Here is a 20,432-nt window from a genome sequence, read left to right as displayed (position 1 = left end):
TCGCAAGTTGTGCTTCAAGATCCATGATCCTCAAATGCAGACCATGAATCCACTCCTGATCTTCCTGATTTAGAATAGGTAACTGTGGCCTGGGATCGACTACTGATGGGATAATTTGGTTAGACGGGTTCTCACTTTCAATAACCGAAATTTCGATGGGTTCTGTGTGGCAAGTACTATCGTCACAAAACGGTCTCATGATAGCAACAATATCTGCCAACATATTTTGCATAGTGCTAAGTAAATTAGGTGAGCCACGAGAAGAAGTTAACATTACTGCCACTCGCATACCAATATGGGCAAGTCGTGATAAGCATGTTCGTTTAACTGTCGCGTCGTCTCCATTAGACTCTAACTCTTTTTTAATTTCTTCGAACTTTTTCAAACAAATTTCCCTTTCGATTTCTGCTTCGCCTTTGAAAGCAATATTCGATACACCCGAACCTTCTTCTTTTTCCGCTTTTAATCGATCGCGAAGGAACTTACGTTTTCGAGACAAATCTATCGTACCCGGCATGATAAGATCGCGCGATTTGAGTTCATGATCGAGTTCGTCCTCATCAAGCAATTCCGCTCGTAATTCGTAATACCATTTGGAAAGCAATTCCAATGCTTGATTGAAATTAATTTGTGAAACTGCCATTGCGTCGAAATTTGCTGTTACTAAATGAAATAAAATATTTAACTATTGCAGATTATGAAAAGGGTAGAATGATATTTTTGTGAGGCGGTAGGTTTTTGTTTAGTTAAACTATTATGCGGTTGGGATTACAAAAAATAAACAAATTAAGGTAGATAAAAGTTGTGCTTATTGGATGTACAGGTCCTTTTGATTTTTCGTTCTGTTTGCGCTGTTGTTTGGATGGTAATGATTAGTGAAATATATCGCTGTGTTCGCGAGTTTGGCTAATGATGGCTAATATCCATTAGCAGTTCGCAATTAACATCATCATTTGCAAAGATAAACCCCTTCAAATATCCTTCGCTTCCCAAGAGAAATCTCTCCGGACAAACTTTTCGAGAAGACACGCGATTTAATATTGAAGATATTTGTTACTATAAAAATATCGAAATTCTCCGGGAGACCGATAAAAAAAATCACTTTTGGTCCTAAAAAGTGATCTTTTTTTTCTATTATTTTAACAATAAAAAAAATTTTCCGATGGGCGCCAAGTGAAACGTGTCAATTAGTTAGGGCTGTGAAAAAGCTACTCTACGTTTTGATTGCCCGGCTGGGCGTTCACTAATGGTCTCCAGGAGTTAACGATTTTGGCGGGACTTTCTTCCCAAACTCTGCTGCACGAGTGGAACTATTGCGACTTGTAAATATACGAATAGAAAATTATGAACTTTGTGATTGTAATCTTATTATTTGAACTGAATACTGAAATTTACTTTAGGGGAACATCAATTTAGAAAATAGAACACAACAACTGGATTTTGATGGTGGACCATACATTATTAAAGTTTTATTGAAACGTTTTCCTTTTGCTTTTCAAGGGAAGCAATTATCCCATCACTTTCGGTTTTTGTTTTTAGGTTTCGAATTGGAGAACGAATTATTATAAAAAAGGTAAGTACTTGCGCATTTTGTTGATTTTATTTGCAGGTTGCTGGTACACTCGATGCGGCCGTGATGCTCGGTGGTCGACTCGTTGGGGGACTTGCAGTAGGCGGATGATGGCAGGTAAGGCTACGACGACGGTTGTTGACCAGGATGGTGTTTCTACGGTAGGTACGGTGCAATTCTTCGGGAATTGTACAGGTCTTTGTTGACGGAGACCTGGGTTGCTTTTTGTAGGCTGAACAGCACGAGGTCTATGTTGACGGAGACCTCTGTTGCTCGCTAAACGGATCTATGTTGACGGAGATCCGTGAAGTTTTTCTTGGATGTTAGGCACGAGGTCTTTGTTGACGGAGACCTGTGATCGTTCTTTCCGGTGCCAAGAAACAGGCCTGTGTTGACGGAGACCAATGATCCTCGGCACTGTTCGGGAGCGATATCCCAGCGCACTTTCACCACATGTGTGTTATAACCGATTTACGGTGGTTGCTTCTTCGGTCGGAATTGCGGGTCTTTGCACCCGACACTTCGTAAAGGCCTTCCTTCACAATATTCCCGATATATTTTGCATAGGGGATATCTCGACCTATTCACACACTCGCGGGCAAACTGGGGTAAACTTTTGGCGGTTTCTTTAGTCACCGAATTGGTGTTACGGACTAAATAGGAATTTTCGACGTCGCTTAAATCGCGCACCCGAACTGAACGATCGTTTTCCAAGAAGAGCCCTCATGTACCGTCAGGGGTCCTATATATATCCTTCGACCCATCTTCCATCTCCTTCATTTCCGCCCCAAATCTTGTCCCCATCGTTGACACGCCTTCCCGGTGACAGGAGCAGTACAATTTTTGTTTTATGGTTGGTGTCAATATGATTTTCAATTCTATGTTTTTATTTTTCAATTTTTATAGCACATTCAAATTTGAAATTTTGAATGGCGATGTTCCCTTCTTGCAATAGTAATTATATTTTTTTTTTAATTTTTTATTTGACAAATAATTGAATAATTGTTTTTTTAGCCTAAGTAACTAATTTTTTTTTAAATAAATAAACATCTGAATATGAACAAAACTAACAAATATACAAATAAATAAATAAATAAATAACGGAAAACAAACTAACTAATGGTGACACCAACCCGAGGCTACTAAACGCAAAATACGACATAACTCAAACACTTAACAGTGAAGTATAATGTGGTAATCTGGGTTTAGGAATTTAAGGACAATTTACAAAAAAAAATATAACAATAGTTTTTGACATCAATCCAGTTGACCCAAGCAGCAGAGTTTTAATTGTAAACAGCAGAAGGCTGGTTACAAGTTAAACAAACGAACGTTGAGCGTGCAGAGTTTGTTGACATTTATTAAAATTTTGTAATTTTGAAAAACAATTAGCTAATTAATTGAGCAATTGGGGCTCTTCTTTTGATTCGGTCGAATGTGTGGACGGAATTTTGTTCGAGGGGGGATCGGAAATGAGTCGAAGATTATATAGAGGCATTTTTGGAAGTATTCTGTGCTGGGTTGAAAAAGGTGAAAATTTAGGCCTTCGGAATCGGTGGCCCAGGGTTTGTTCTTTGCAGCCGAGTGGGTCGTCGGAATTAGCATGATTTTGAACGGTGCAATTTTGAATTTGCAATTGACCAGCATCGAGTAACAACAACGTAAGCGATGAAGGTAAGTGAAAAAACTGTTTATTAAGCTAAAATTTAAAATTTTTCTACACTCCGTACAGCTTGAAAAAGTACGCAGCAGGTAGAAGATATTTAAAACTTCACCATCTAGCCAGGTCCATGAGCAGTATCTTTAACAGAATAGGTTTAAAACGGGGCAATGACGCATAAAATCCTCCTTGCTGCGCTACACCAGGGCAAACGAGTCCGACCCACTGAAGCCGAAGTCTTGAAACCAGTGGCGGAAAACCTCCTGCTTGATGGTGGAACTCCACAGCAGGTGGCATATTTCGCGCAAGTTCCGCTGACTTCGGATGATTCCTGCTGCTACTGCACAGAAGTTCTTGCTGCATCCACCACCGGACCGGGTTGCTGGTCGCTCGAAGCTGCTTGGCCCTGTTGCTGCTGTATGGCATGTTCAACCAGCTGTCGACTTTGACCGCCAACAATCGCCATGCATTATAATAATTATTAATAATAATGTTAATAATCGAAATTAAAGTGAATAAACTATCAACTCCGAAAATTTACTCGATCAGTTTGAATTTAATTTAAGATTTTCTGTCATAGTTTTCTCAGTGCAATGCTCAATTTAAAAATATTAATTCTTCCGCCCGGTGCGCGACAGAGTGTGTATACCAAAATCGGTCCGCTGAAATGAGTAAAATCGGGCCGCGTATACTCCCGTATTGGTGCGTTTGCTCTTATCATTTAACACTATAGTATATATATAAATTCAGATTCTAGTGTAACATTTAAAAAGGGCGAAACTAGCAGTTAGCTCGAAACGAGAAAATCGCGTTGGAAATTTCGGAACATCAAATCAAATCCTATTTGAAAAATCGACCACTTCTTGTTCAACAAAATCAAAAAAAAGTGCATTATATTCACTTATAGTTCGTTGGTTATCAAAATCTTTAACTTTTTTTACTAAATTTCCGAGATTTTCGAGTTTCGCCTTTTTATGTTTTCGATTTCAGTTACGCCTGCAAGTTTCGCCCAATTGATCGGCCGTTTTTGTTTTGGTTTTGAAGTTACGCCCATTGGTCTCACACGCAAAAACTAATTAGGCCGTTTTGTCACTCACGGTCAACTAAGTTACGCCTATTGGCCCTACACGAATAGAAAAATTAACCCCATTTTGAATAGGCGTAACTTCACGTTCCAACGAAAATGCATCAACATGAAGTTTCGCCCATTTTAATTTTATCAATTTTTTGAAAGTTTTAAGCGATTTTAAGATGAAACCGCGTTTATTAGGTAAAGTGCAACTGCGTTAATCCGGAATGACTGTTAACTCGATTTGTTTACATTTGGCAGTTTCGTCCTTTTTAAATGTTACGCTAGATATAATTTAGATATTTTTATGAAAATCAGGACAAATCAGGACGTTTTACAGACCATTTGGAAAAAATCAGGACAATTCAAGCGTTTTTGAAAAATCTGGACAGATTCTCGAAAATCAGGACACCTGGCACCTCTGGGTCCGAGCGAATTTCAAAAAGTCTCCGCAAGTCTCCACATTCCCGGTTTGATTCACAATTTGAGGAAGATTGCGACAGTTTATGAGTTTTGTGTAATAACCGTGTATGCTTTGGGCGAGCGCAATTTTTGTGTTTTTCGTTGCTTATTTGTGATCGTTCGGATCATTCAGATGCTGTTTGTTTAATTTATTTAACACTTATCTCAATTGTTAAAAAGTGCTTATAAAATGCAATTCCTATCGGATATTCCACTTCTCGAGGCTGGGACAATTAACAGTTACATCAAGAACAACGGCTACACAAACGAACTGGACAACGGAAACACCGTTCGAAAAACGCGATCGTACATGAAATCAAATCACTGGTCCTGTTTCAAAATCTAATGATTTTTTCCCTTTTCAGCTCTTTAACGAAAATAATTGACACGGTTCTGGTGGAGGATTTAAAACAGGTGAAAAGCGAAAACCCGGATCAGGTTCATTTGACCGGGATCTTGAAGGTGATCGTATTCGATGCACCACCGGTCAAACCGAATCGGAAGAAAAATGCGGATCAGAAGGAAAATAAACCCTTCGTTAAGGCCCACCACTTACAGTTGGATTTAGAAACATCAACGGGTGAGATCGTATCTGTTCGATGCCATAATTGCGAAAAGGATAAAGGTAATTTTCTTTTATTTACCAGTATGCTGGAGAAAAAACCAATAGAGATTATATAATAAGCTTAGCATATAACAGTATTCTGAGCTCTATGTTTAAGTAACCAATTTAAAAAAAAAATTGGCGTCCTCAATAATGTTTTTATGATATCTAAACTTATTTTCTATCCAAATCAAGCACTGATTAGGTACTGATTAACTAGCCAACCTACATGGAAAAATTAAAACTGATTTGCATTCTTTTCATTATTTTCTATCAAGCACTCAGACGTTGCTTGCATATTCTAGTTCCAGAGAAACAATGCATAAAAACTGAAAATTCTGATTTTATAAAAAAAATAAATGGAAAAATCTGATCTATTTCTGACATTATCAGAGAACGCTTTTGAATTTTTGATACTAAAGATTATATATTTGTTGAAGACTACAAACCGTTTTGTTTCATCCTTTAAAAATAACAAATAACTAAGGATCCTTTTGGCTTAAATTTGATTTGAAATTTCCTCAAAGTTTCCGTAATTTACGGCAAGGGGAAAAATTATCAAAATGTAAACTTATGTTGATTGTTTTGACTATCATTGTAATATTACAGGATTGTATACCGATTGGCATAAAGTCATTTGGCATAAAGCCGTTTGGCATAACGCCGTTTGGCATAACGCCGTTTGGCATAAAAGTCGTTTGGCATAAAGTCGTTTGGCATAATGGCCATTTGGCATAATGGTCGTTTGGCATAATGGTCATTTGGCATAATGGTCGTTTGGCATAATGGCCGTTTGGCATAAAATGATAAATAAAAATTTCGAGGAAGCCTACTCACGCTTCGCGTTCGAACTAAAATAAAATATGGTCCTTACGCTTCGCGTTGCGGACCGGGCTAGGGGATTGCCCTAGCTTTGGGTAAACCTAGAAACACGGGGCCTTCCTAGGGCTTTGAATAAACCTAGAAAGACGTGGCCGTCCTAAAATGATGGATCAAAATTTCGAGGAAGCCTCCTCACGCTTCGCGTTCGAACTAAAATGAAGTATGGTCCTTACGCTTCGCGTTGCGGACCGGGCTAGGGGATTGTCCCTAGCTTTGGGTAAATCTAGAAGCACGGGACCTTCCTAGGGCTTTGAATAAACCTAGAAAGACATGGCCGTTCTAAAATGATGGATCAAAATTTCTAGGAAGCCTCCTCACGCTTCGCGTTCGAACTAAAATGAAGTATGGTCCTTACGCTTCGCGTTGCGGACCGGGCTAGGGGATTGTCCCTAGCTTTGGGTAAACCTAGAAACACGGGACCTTCCTAGGGATTTGATTTAACCTAGAAAATCGGTAAATTGAAAAAAAAAACTTATGTATTTTAATGTTTAGCAACATTTTGTGTTACCTTATAAATTTTTATATTTTTATGCCAAACGGCCATTATGCCAAACGGACATTATGCCAAATGACCATTACGCCAAACGTCCATTATGCCAAACGGCCATTATGCCAAACGACTTTATGCCAAACGACTTTTATGCCAAACGACGTTATGCCAAACGGCTTTATGCCAAATGACTTTAGGCCAAACGGCGTAGGACCATATTACAGATTTACCGAAAAGGTTCTTAAATAAAATTTTACCTGATTTTAAAATTTAACCCTAGAATCTAAAAAATTAGAGCTGGCAGAAAATAAAAACTATTTGCATATTTGGATTCAATGGCACCAAAAATTATCTACAATCAGCCCTAACTTCTTGGCACTACGGAAAACGTGTGTTCTTTTGGCTAAATTGATGATCTATTTATTTTTAATACCTTGCACCAGAGCAAGTTAAGTTTTTAAATTTGAATAATTATACAAAACCAAACCTCATAAGTGTTAAAAACCAGGCATAGTTCTTTAAATTAACAACAGAATAACTTAGAGCTAATTTGAAAAAAAAAGTTCAACCGATATTAAACATCATCCGTTACAATTTTTTTTTTTAATTTATGTAAATGTACAAGTAAGACAGAAGATATACATTATTCGCATTGATCTCGCATTTGTTCTAGAAAAATGTCAAAAGGTCCACGCATTTCTGTTGTGGATCCAACAGAAGCAGAAGGAAGTTTGGAAAGACGCTTCAAATGACGAGCTTTATGATACTAAGAAAATAAAACGCGAACGTCGCCCCGATAATGTGCTAAGACCCGTAAGCTTCAATAACGAACAGGAAGAGGTAGTTCCTCTTCCCGCATTGCCAAAACTGAAAAAAGAAACCGTGGAGATTTCCCCTGTGGAATTGGAATCTGCCATGAAACTTTCAATGTTCAATCTCATAAGAGAATTCCAAGGTGATGATCCAGTTGCTTTTCTCGAGTTTTGCACCAAAAAAATGCAGCAAGAAAACTGTTCCAATGCTCAATTGCTCACTGTTGAGCAAGCCGATACTGATTTGTGGCATGAACTGAGAAAAGGTCGAATCACGGCTTCCCGAATGCACGAAGCTTCGCGCTGTACCATGCTCAATGGTTCCCTCACCAATAAGATAATGGGTATAAGTTCCGGGTTTTCGTTTGCCATGCAACGAGGAACTGACCTGGAGGGTCATGTCTTCAACGTACTCAAAAAGCAGTATCCATCGTTGCGCAACACCGGTCTGGTCCTTGATCCTCAATTCCCCTGGATGGGGGCCTCTCCGGACGGAATTGCCGATGACTTTGTGCTGGAAATCAAATGTCCCTATACTCCGAACACCTTTGCCTGTTATATCGACGTTAATAAGCTGTCGAAGAAATATTTCGCCCAGATTCAGCTACAAATGCATATGACCCACCGTACCAAGGCTCTGCTAGGGGTTGCTGCGCTAGACTTCGAGCGTTCCAGGAAAGTGACACAGGTTTGGATCGATTACGATAAGGAGTACGTAGACGGCGTCATGGAGGAAGCGTTCGAGTTTTGGAGCAAAGGTGTTTTCCCGGCGTTGAAGAGAAAACGCAAGACCAAGAAATGACTGCATTTCGAGATTTCGAAACTTTTGATCTCATTTTTTGCTATCTCATGTTTTTTTTTTCAAATTACTTACTCATAAGTGAATAACCAGTGCATTTTAACTTACTGTTTTTTTTCTACTTTTTTTTTTGTTTTGTTCTTGACGTTTTATAATAAACCATTATAAAAAAAACATATGTTTGTAGTATAATTTCTGATTTGAGAAAATGGTCGGGGTTTTGACCATACCGAACTGTCAGAATTATGCATGAGAATGCTTAATTTAACTCGATGCTTCTTATCCTCATAGATGATTATCCAATCCTAAACCAAAGTTTAACTCCAGTTCGCTCAAATTTTCTAGCGATGACACTTATGTTACCATCATGTCACCATCTACCGCCCAGTTAAGCGGTTTTTCAATTTCAAACATGTGTAATAAAAAAACGAAGGCAGTTTTTTTTCACTTTCTTTTCCAATACATCTCAAAACTGCTCTACTATCAATAAAAAATTTAGTGGAATGCGAAAAATGTACGCTTTTCAAAATAATTAACTAAATTTGGGGGAGTTTAACTGGCCCTATTACCGCCCACTCGACTTTTTCCGTTACCGATACTGTTTTCTTAAGGAAACACTATCGTAACAACACGGAAACGGTTCTTTTTAGTATTTTTCATGTAAGGAACTGTCAAAACCATATTTTGGATCTTGAGAGAATACATTTTGTGAAAATTTTTCCGTAAATTTTGTACAAATTTAACAAAGTGCGTTGACTGACAAAATGATGATTACCGGCAAACAGCCTCAACTAACGGTTTACTTTCAGCGATAAAACATCATTTTCTAACATAATCAAACTAAATGCTACTTGAAATTTACACATTTGACACAATATATGCGTTAAAAACAAAGAAATTGTGCGTGACCGGTCATTAGGAACAAACACTTTTTTTTACATACCAATTACCGCCCAACACTAAACGCTCCAAAAAACAACAACTATTGAAAAAATCGAAAACTTTCCAATGCAAATCTATTCTACGAAAATAAAACTATCGTTTCAAGTCGCTTTTAGATCAAATATGTACTTTTTAGGAAACAAAAACCTTTTTTGCATCAGGAGCACATGAATGCTCAGTTCGCTAACAGGCGTCGATTTTAATAATTTGACCGGAAACGAAAAACCAAATATTTTATTTCTGGCTAGGGTTAGCATAATTAAGTGATGTTTTTTCAGTGAAATGGTCGAAAACTGATGCCAACACAGAATAGAAGTCTTATTTTTGGGAAAACATCCCACTTTTTTCGAAATACACATAAAAGGGTGATTTTGGGCGGTATATGGTGACTGGGCGGTGAATGGCTACTTGATGGTATATAGATTAATGCAGTTATCAATTACCGAAAAATAGAAAAAAAAATCGAACTTGCAAGCACTGCTGATCTAATCCAGTGAGACTGGGTAATTTCCATAATTTTTAAATTTAAACTGTTATTTTAAATTGTCTCTGAATAATTAAAAAAAGCTAATGTTTTTTTCGTTTTATATGGTGAAGACTCTGATCTTGATCACTCTGAAAAATGGTTGATACTCAATTCAAAACTGTTTCTTTTGTATCCTGAATTATGGATCTTATGTATAAGTACAGCAAAACTTAGAGCAAAATTTTCCTACACCGATAGCTAAATAATGCCAAATTTTGCTTGTTCTGAGAATTTAACGATACCTCGTTCTCTGTATATATTTGCATAACTAGGAACCGATCAAGCAAATGGTACAAAATTTGGCGTGGGAGGGTATTTAGGAACGAGCAATATTTATATGATTATTTGAGACCCCTTCGTCTTTACAGTAGGGAGATAAGAACGAGGAGGGGGCATCCAACCAAACCAAATTGGGCATGAGATTGTATTACACTCAGAGGAAATCTTATTATAAATTTCATAAGATACATCTTATGAACCACTTTTTTACTGTTTCCATAAGAATCTCTTATGAAAAGCAACAACCTTTCATTGAAGTAGGCGTTCATCTTGAGAATTCATTCGCGTCATAAGACAATCTTATGAATTTCATTAATTTTTCTTATGGCGCCACTTCATAAGAGAATCTTATGGCATACATAATAGTATTTTTCTGAGTGTAGGGTACGAGAAATGTTTCAATGAATTTTGGGAACCCATAGATAGGAAGAGGGGAGGTGGGCTCCCTTACCATTTTTTTGCATTGCTGGAGAACTAATCGAGCAAATGGAACCAAATTTGGCATGGGAGGTATTGGGAACGGGAAATGTTTTATGACACTCATAAAAATACTATTATGTATGCCATAAGATTCTCTTATGAAGTGGCGCCATAAGAAAAATTAATGAAATTCATAAGATTGTCTTATGACGCGAATGAATTCTGAAGATGAACGCCTACTTCAATGAGAGGTTTTTGCTTTTCATAAGAGATTCTTATGGAAACAGTTAATCACTTTCTAATAAGAAAAATTCTCGATATTTCATGCTGAAAACGTTCACTTTATTGTTTGCCAAATTTGTTCAAAATTAAATCCTTCATGGTCACCATCAGCAGCGCATCAACAGACGGCTTCATCAAAGTTTTTTTTGCCGCATCTTAATCTTCGACCTTTCGTTTTTTTGCAGATCAGCTTGCTGAAAAGTAAACAAATAATGTATTTTAGTTAGCTAATATATTAAACGTCCACACCAAATCGAACTTACCATTCCGCAGATAACAATAACATTTAACATTGAAGGAAAACTATAATAACTATGAACTGGCGACTGCTCCGTATTGTTAGATGATGAAAAAAAAACTGATGCTATGAATGAATGTGTTCATCATTTTTTCACAATGCCGTTTCTTCTATTTTTCATAAGAACATCGTATGAAAAATGAAAGAATTTCATAAGACTCTTATGAAAAATTAGTTTGGACGCAAAAAAGTGGTTCATAAGATGTATCTTATGAAATTTATAATAAGATTTCCTCTGAGTGGATTATTAGAGACCCCTCTCTCCTTCCTTTGGGGAAATAATAGAGGGGGAGGGCTTCCATAAATTTTTTTTTGTATTGAAGATCTAATTGAGATATTGGAACCAAATTCGGCATGGGATGGTATCCCTCTTCCCTTCCATTGGAGAGTAGGAAGAAAAAGGGGGGTTCCCTGTTTAATTTTTTTAACATAACTCGCAAACTATTCAAATAAATGGAATACGAGCAATATTTCTATAATTATTTGAGACCCCTATCTTCTTCCATTAGGAAGATAGAAAGGAAGAAGTGATGCTTCCAAAAATTTTTTATTGCATATCCGGTTGGACGCAACCTCATATGTTCGACCCATTCGTAGCTGGTTGTGGCCCACAACTTGTGGGTAGCAATGTGGCTTCTTCGTCACTTACTACAACTACAAACCAGCTGGTGCTGAGCAAAGAGTCACACAAGTAGTTTAAAGCTGTCGATAACACAAAGCCCTTAGCTCACATATTCACCATCTATTTGTTTCTTCTACCCAAAGCGCTCTAGCTTTGACCTTTCCAACTATCAATTTTCATTTCTGTCTTAATTGCTCTCTAATTAGTATTATAATTTGCCGATATACCATAAACTTGAATAAGAAAAAGTCATATAACCATTTCTCGTACCCAAATAATGTACCATGTAATATTTGGTTCCATTTGTTAGATTAAATCTTGGTTTATGCAAAATGAAATGTATGGAAGCTTCCCTTTTCCCTAAATTTATCCCACATTGAAGGAGAGAGGAGTCTCAAATAAGCAAAAAACCATTTCTCGTACCCAAAAGTTCTCCCATGCCAAATTTGGTTCCATTTGTTGATTAGTTCTCGAGCTATGCGTTGTTGTTGTCTATTGTTTAACATCCCTCCCCTTCCCTGTCCCTCTCTCCTTACTATCACCGCACTGGAAGAAGCGGTAGTACCAGATATTCATTGAAACATCCTTCGTACTCAAATACCCTCACATTTCAAATTTGACTCCATTGGCTGGATTAGTTCCCGGGTAATGTAAAAAATTGTATGGAAGCACCCTCCTCGATTAAAGTTTTCCCACTGAAAGAACCGAGAGTTTTCAAAATATCACCGAAACGTTTCTCGTATTCCAATTTTTCTCCTCAATTGTAGGAGGGAGGGGTACCAAATGTTCATAGAAACATTCCTCGTTCCCAAATACTCTCCCATGCCAAATTTTGTTTAACCCTTTCCTTCCCATGGTAGCACAGGTGATCCACAACTTTGCAAAGCTCGCATTTCAACTGAGCGCTTTGGATCAGCACCATTTTTTCACCGAATGTGTAGATAAGAATGAAGAATCATTGCACGAAATTTGAAGAAAATCGGTTCGCTAGGTTTTGCTGGGCAGATCAAAAGCTGCAAAAAAGTCGGATTTTTTTCTAATTTAAATCAAGTTGTCATTTGTTGTACAATAACTTGCCAAGTTTTTATAATTTTTTTCAAATAAAAATACTGACGTGCTGAAGGTTGCTTATGCAAGCAGAATCAAATGATGGTTTACTTAGATTTCAACTAAAACATGTAAATTTTTGAGTAAGTAAAGTAGATCACTGGTGATACACTGGGAACAAAACGTACTTTTCTTCTAGTCAAGCTTCTATCAATACTCATGAAAATCATTTCGTCAACAAAAAAATCGCTTCAGGATAGTTATTTTATCTGCTTAAAGGACCACATGTCTCGAAATATTTGTAAAAGTGCGTGATTTTCTCGAAAAACGGCATGTTTTGTTTTCCTTGCGCAAAGTGTCATGGCGGCCATTGTTCCAAGGCAAGAATGAAAATTTCAAATATTTCAATAAATAGACTTTCGAGGGATGCGTATTAGGATATATTGACAGTTCTACACGAACACCACCTTAGCAGAAGGCCTCAGCCCTAACCTCAAACCATGGGAGAACAGAATCGGTTTTTGAGAAGGGCGCATGATAAACGCGATTTTCCGGTACTAATATTGACAAACTCGCCCTGTGGAAAGCGATGCACAGATGTTCATGTTTTGATGTTTTTGGGTGTTCAGGGATGCCATTGATATTTTGAAAATGATTAAATTGTTTTAGTTGCATTGTTTTTATTGAAAAACCTTTTCATGATTACTGAGATTTTGCAGCTTTCCCGTAGATTTCTATTCGAATGTGGAATTAAACGCATCATTTATCTAAACGAAATAATGTCTCTTTAGCACACTTATACGATGTAGCAAATTATGGTTATGTTTAAAGTAATCAGAGCATGTAGGCGATTATTTTCAAAGTCAACATCATTCACTGCTACAAAAAAGTTAATAAATGAAAGCCCCATTAATTTACATTTTTGTAACAGTGAATCATTTTACACTCGTTTAGAAGTTAGAAACAACTCTTTCTTAATCTACCAAGCAGTACATGAAAATAATGTTTTAAATTCCCCTTGAAAATTGATTAACAAAATATGGCTTATCTTCATCCCGTAATGAATTCAAACGTTTAGCTGTTGATAGTTCAAAAATTTAATCAATTCAGAAATATTATGATTGGTTTAAAACATGCAACTAATTTTAATAACGCACCTAGCATCACTGGTGAGGCCGCCAGCAAATCAAAATTTGAGGTTATGGCTGAGGCCAATTTTTCGTCAATACTCTCGTCCGTATATACCCTTATACCAAAGATTTTTTTCTATCAAATATGATCGTTTTAGTTTGTCATCAATGAAGTGATGAAATTCCATGTTTTTATGCAATTATTTCCTGTTTTTCTTTTGCACCCTATGTGTTGTTATCTTCCCAATGGAGCACATATGATCCACCTCAAAACCCAAATTTATCAAATGGATCATTAAAGTAGGCTTAAATTATGCATCTTTTGTTCTAGAACTTTCGCTGTAAATCAATATTTCTATTTTTAAAACGTGAAAAACCTCGTGGGAAGTAAAGGGTTAATGTGTTTGATCAGTTCTCGAGCTATGCAAACATTTGTCTTTTAATTTAGAGACCCTCCACCCTTCCAGTGAGAGGGAGCGTCTCAAATCATAATAGGAATCTTCCCAGGCCTCATAAGCACCCACCTGCCAAGTGTTAGTAAATAGGTTCAGTAGTTTTCGAGTTTATAGGGAACAGACAGATAGAAATCCATTTTTATGTAGGTATATAGAAGACTAGCTGACTTACACCTTCTAAAACTGAAGAAAATTTAACAAAAGATTTAATTTTTGTTTTCTAAATATTCTTTTCTGTTTTCATAACCTATCATAAAATTTATTTTCCAATCATTATTTTCTAGCTAAAATTAGAACTGTATATTTATTTATTCATAAGTTCCCAATTCTGCCACAATAAATGTTTGTTTTACTTGTATGAAACCCTCACTGTAGCCAAATTAATATCCATTTGCTCGATCACTTTCCAAGTCATTAAAAATAATATGAGAGTCCTCTCGTTCAAATAATCAAGAAAACGTTTCTCGTACCCCAATCCCTTCTACGCCAAATTTGCTCGATCATTTCTCGAGTTATTCAAAAAAAAGTATGTGTGCACCCCTCTCCCTTTTCAAGCTCCCCACTAAAAAGAAAGGAGGAGCCCTAAATTCGTGTTTCCATATACTTTGCTACAACAAATTGGACCCAATATGCTTAAAATGTTATTGATTTTTGAAAAATGACCTTTAAAATGTCCTCATTTGTCCTGATTTTTTAAAACATATCTAAACTATTATTCAATTTATTGTTAAGTGGTGAGAAAATTAAACAAATCTTTTATAAAATAGTTTAACCAGTTAACCGATGATAATCTTTGGTTCAAATGATATTTAAATAGTGTTTTTCGATATTGACGTCAGGCCATCCAAGGTTCTTCTCGCTTTAGTTGCATAATTTGAGGCGTCTTCAGCACCTGTATTTCACCTTTTGTTATGCAATCTAAGCAGAGCTGCATGTTATTTTCATCAATTTAGTGGTGTCCGGAAAAATCCTGATTTTTTTTCATCGGGGTGTCCTGATTTTTGTCAAAACCACCTGCTGGAGCGTTCCCTAATAAGCGTAGAAACATTTCTCCATACCAAAAACCCTGAAAGTTAGTTCTAATTCTATAGATATGCAAAAAAAAATGTGTAAGGGGCTGTTCAGATACCACGTGGACAGAAAAATGAGATTTTTCATCCCCCTCCGTGCACAAGCGTGGACATTTGGCAAATCCCTACCCACCTCCCCGGATGTCCACGTGGACAGATTTGTATTTTTTTTTCTAAATATAATTTGACAGTTAGAAAACACTTCTTTTTGCCTATTGAAAAAAAAATACCATTTTCTGACATAAAATAGGCATTCATGTTTCTCTAATGAAAGGTGAGAAGAGCTTCAATCCTTCTTGGAAACATTTCGTTCACCCAAATATCCTCGCATGCCAAATTTCATTCCTCTCGCTTGATCAGTTATCGAGTATTGCAAAAATTTGTCCTCTCACCTCTTTCTATCATCTCAATGCAAACCGGAAGGAGTTTCAAAATCATAGAACCTTTTCCCATATCCAAATATTCTCCCGAGCCAATCTGGTTCTATTTTCTCGAATACTTATAGAATTTAGCAATTTAAATGGTAAGAAAGCCCCCCTTCCTTTTCAATCTCTACACTGAAAGTAGGGGGGTCTCAAATAATCATTTAACTATTTCTCGCATCAAAATACCCTTCTACTAATCTGGTTCCATTTGCTTGACTAATTCTCGAGTTATGCTAGAAATTGTAAGAGAGCTCACCTCCCCCCCCCCCCTTCCTTTTTCCCCTCTGGAAAAGAGGCCTACCAAACATTCAAAGAAATATTTCTCGTAGGCAAAGCCCCTCTCATGCCGAATTTGGTACCATTTGCTTGATTGGTTCTCAAGTTATGCAAACATTTTATTTTTGCTTTGGAGACCCCCTTCCCTCTTTCAGTAAGAGGGGGGAGTCTCAAACTGTAATAGGAACCTGCCCCGGTCTCAAAAGCACCCCAGTGCCAAGTTTCAAGAAAATCAGTTTCCTAGTCTATAGGGAACAGACAGACAGAAAGACAAATTCATTTTTACATATATTAGAATTTTGTTTATCGCCGCGCTTTAATGTAATTTAAATCATCGACATTTTTCGGCGGATTTTAGAATAAAAACGTTATAACCAGTTGTCCAGACGTTTCGAGCTGCTATGGCTTTCGCTCCTCTTTGTAAGATTTCAAATATTGTAAATTTAGATGAAAATTCATTGTTTAAAATATAATTTTAGTGTCAACTGAAGAGGAGAGAAAGCCATACTAGCTCGAAACGTCTAGACAACTGGTAATATTGTTTTTTATTCTAAAATCCGCCGAAAAACGTCGATGATTTAAATCACATTTTTTCATATATAGATGACCCATTCCAAGCACCCCTCAACTGGAGAACCAATTTTAATTTTTCAAATAAATTGCACAGCATTAGAAAGAATAATTTTTGAGCTGCATTTTCCATCAAAAGATTTTCAGTTACCTTTTTTTTAGAACTGAGTATGCTATCGTGGAAATTCAGAAAACGTTGTATGAAAATATTTAAATTGATATTCACAATTATTCTTTACTTGAAACATAACTTTGTCAAAAATTTAGCTGTGTCGTGTCGAACAAAAAATTATTGCAAAATGATGGTCAAAAAGCCATCTTTTAAGCATGATAAAGGTGGATTTTTAAGCGTTGTGACGTCACGAAAATTCTACTGTTTTTCAATTCATGGTTCTCTTAATCGTCACATATTGTCGAAAATGGAGGGTCTCTTCAAACTTTTTGAGAGGAATTCAATGCAATTTTCAGAATGAAAATCGGTTCAGAAGGTCGTGAGTTGCACCCAGGTAAAGAATGCGTTGTGACGTCACGAAAAATGATTTTTTTTCGAAAACGTTCAAGATTTTTTACATTCACACTAGTATAGTATTTCTTCAAGACAAATTTAACTATAACAATGCGCTTCAATCAACGAATTCAATTATTAAATTTTTAACGAAACTAAGAACTTTTTTTCGCATAAACGCGGTAGTTTTACATATCCCATAAAAACATATAAAATCGCGCTTGTTGAACACTTGAGTCGAGAATAAACAAATTATCATAAAAATGAAATCTTAATCGAATTTTCTAAAGAATATTTGTGAATCATAAACAAGGTAGTTATTTGTGATTTGAATAAAAATCTTGCAAAAAGATCAAGTTCTTCATATATCTAAATTAGAATGAAAAACCTCGCTAGTAGTTTCTATTACTTGCTGGCATTAGCTTGAGCTTAGCTTAGCTTGATTGACTACTCACATCCACCTTGAGTCATTGAACCCGAAATGCCGGTTAAACTATTACTAAAACTGACTTGGTACTTTTGTGTTCGACAATTTATTCCATCATTATTATTACTTGAACATTTCGGATTCCAAAACCGCAGGCGTGGCTAAGTAGAACGAATTCCACATCGCCAATGGTTGCTACTCCGTGATTGACCGAGGCCAGCAATTTTGTCCAGAGGTCAAAAGAAAGGTGTCTGGGAGTGACAACATATTCTCAATGAACAAAACTGATGCTCTCCCTTTATACATCAATAACGGCGCCGGCCACGTCCTAGTAGCAGGCTTGTAAGTGGTCACCATCGTTTGAATTTTTCCGGAGACAACCACCACACATCGTTCGTGACAATCGTGGAGAGCGCAATCGTTTTATCGGAGAGCAAAAAAATGTCAAACGAAATTTTGATCTTTTTTGTGGTTAGTCGTTTGACTGTCATCCCTCTTGCGTAGATAATCGAGATAATCATTCCACATTGTTCGACCAACACATAAAAACATCACCCGGCGCTGCAGAGTGACGAATTTTTTTCAACAGGAGGGAGTGAATAGAAAAGATTGCATTTGCTTATTGAGTCTGTAAGTTCTGTTGCGTGAAAGAGATAGGCGATGTCGTAAACTGGTCGGGAATGATGGTCGTTTGACCATCAAATTATCCCTCTCGTGTACCAAGACACGAAATTTCGTTCGACAATCACACAAAGAAGAATGAATGTCGTTTCGTTTGATGGTAGTCGACTGTTCGGCAAGTCTTCGGTCGCATTCGTTTGATGGCACGAACAATGATACTGATAAAAGCAGGCTGTGCGACTGTCAGAGAAAATGTCGATGGTTTACAAGTCTGCCTAGTAGTCAATAGATAGAGGAAAATAAGAGAAAAGGATGAAAGATAATAAACTTATGCTTTAGGACCGAGGTTACCTCTGCATCCTAGCAAAACAATTTTGGTGCGGATGCGGGGAAAAGGGATATGATAAAGAGACACTTTTGACGAGTGTAAAAATCTTTTTTTTAACCTATTCTCCTATGCTATTGTTACTATAAGAATCCTATTTTAAAAAAAAAAATCTATAATGAATTTAATTGACACTGTTGTAATGCGGTGGTATTTGTTTAAAATATAAATAGGTCCTTGATTTTTTCACGCGTAACTGAACTCGCTGGTTTCCCTTATTGTAATTCCTAACTAATGAACGAACTCGCAATAATATCATGCTGTGTGGTTATAACACAACAAATCATTTATGTAAATATGCTTTGATAAACACGAGTTTGGGTAAATAAAAGAAATCAAAACATCTATTAAAAATTACATACTAAATTTTGAGTCGAAACTTGATATTGATTTGAAAATTCACACGTGTACTATTTGAAACAAAATTTATTTCGAGCTAGCGAAAGTCTACTTTGAGGTTCATCGACTATAAGCGACTTTAGGCCGAGTTTTCGGAGAAAAGCTTATTTGACTTGGAAATCACCCTGACATGTGATGAAGTCACATGAGTTCTTTGCTCTCAATCTCCTAAGTTCTATTCTGAAACTCCTGCACTTCTGAACTTCTTCGCCTCATAAAGGATAGTAAAAGATATTTAAAAGCATTTTTTCCTATGCTTAAATAATTGCTACTTTTCCATGAATTGCAACACATTAGTTAGTTGTTGTTTTTTTCATTTGGATTCACCATTTCAATCTACCAGATTATTTAATCAATTTTTATGTCTAATGTTTCAATCAACTTTTCAGTGTCCATGGATTTCTCATTAGTTTGAGCTAATTCTATTTAGTCTTTATAATACCTCAAGTACATTGATTCCTTTACTGTAAATCATTGTTCTAAGGGTTTAATTTATTTATAGTCTATTTTCAATAATGCTCACACGGAAGACTATTAAACTTATATGATTGTATACCTAAATCATTTCAGAGCTTCGATCTAGTACTTGATAATTATTGCATCTGAAAAATCAATACCTATTGAATACAAAGTTTGATCGAGATTCTGTCTCATGGGAATTTTTCTTTGCTTTCGTAACATAACAAAATCAAATACATAATAAAGAATCAAAAGAAATAAGAAACGGGAGTTTAAGTGGATATATCATTGATGAAATTAGTGTTGGTGGATAATTTAATAGTGATAGCATATAGTTATGTATATTTACTTGTGTTTTTATCATATTTATACATCAATTTTTAAAAGAATAGATTGTCGCAAGATATGTTTTTCTTTTTAATGTGTGGTGGTATAGATATTGTTTTTAGATATCAATGTTTAAATTCCAATAGTTAAAAACACAATTTTTAATGATAAGATTTGCAAAAAGATCAGGAATGTGAATTAAGGCATCTTATATTGCAAAATTTGCTTAGACTTCAAAGCATTCAAAACAAAAAGATCAACGTCATCTGATTTTAATAATATTGGTTTTTTTAATTAAAGATATTTAACCTCGGAAACTTTAAAAGATTTGTGCTTTATCAACTCATGTAATAAAAATTTCTATTTTTTTAACAAATTGTAAAAGTTTTTGGAAAATACTGAGGAAAATGATTAAATTCGATTAACCAAAAATACTTTCATGAGATACCTAATTGAGTTCTCATTGAACTATCATGTTTCCCTGATGTGGTTCCTACAACATCTAAAGATAAGGAGGATAATTTTTGAATGCTTCGTTTTCATCGCCCGGAAAAATTCTTTTAATTCGAATTACATCGTATTTAGTTCAATAAAAATTTAAATAAAAATTTTTTATACA

The 20,432-nt window shown here is 36.1% G+C and overlaps 1 protein-coding gene across 1 annotated transcript; it reads left to right on the top strand.

Annotated features, from left to right (window-relative positions):
- Nucleotides 1–4,833: 4,833 nt before the first annotated feature.
- On the top strand, nucleotides 4,834–8,502 carry LOC129746590 (uncharacterized). Its single transcript, XM_055740325.1, has 3 exons — nucleotides 4,834–5,067; nucleotides 5,127–5,386; nucleotides 7,411–8,502. Exons 1-3 carry the CDS (start codon nucleotides 4,952–4,954, stop codon nucleotides 8,349–8,351), a joined length of 1,317 nt encoding a protein of 438 aa, XP_055596300.1. The 5' UTR covers nucleotides 4,834–4,951; the 3' UTR covers nucleotides 8,352–8,502.
- The last annotated feature ends 11,930 nt before the right edge of the window (nucleotides 8,503–20,432 follow it).

This window comes from Uranotaenia lowii, chromosome 2 (genome assembly GCF_029784155.1).
Source record: "Uranotaenia lowii strain MFRU-FL chromosome 2, ASM2978415v1, whole genome shotgun sequence".
Classification (NCBI taxonomy): Eukaryota; Metazoa; Arthropoda; class Insecta; order Diptera; family Culicidae; genus Uranotaenia; species Uranotaenia lowii.
Note: the sequence above shows the minus strand (reverse complement) of the source record. Positions and strands in the feature narration are given on the sequence as shown.

What these genes read in the sequence shown, in the direction of transcription:
- LOC129746590 (XM_055740325.1), top strand. Translation starts at nt 4,952, where the DNA reads ATGCAATTCCTATCGGATATTCCACTTCTCGAGGCTGGGACAATTAAC. An exon ending in ACCGTTCGAAAAACGCGATC is followed by an intron (nt 5,068 to 5,126) that starts GTACATGAAATC and finishes TTCCCTTTTCAG; the next exon opens with CTCTTTAACGAAAATAATTG. An exon ending in TAATTGCGAAAAGGATAAAG is followed by an intron (nt 5,387 to 7,410) that starts GTAATTTTCTTT and finishes CATTTGTTCTAG; the next exon opens with AAAAATGTCAAAAGGTCCAC.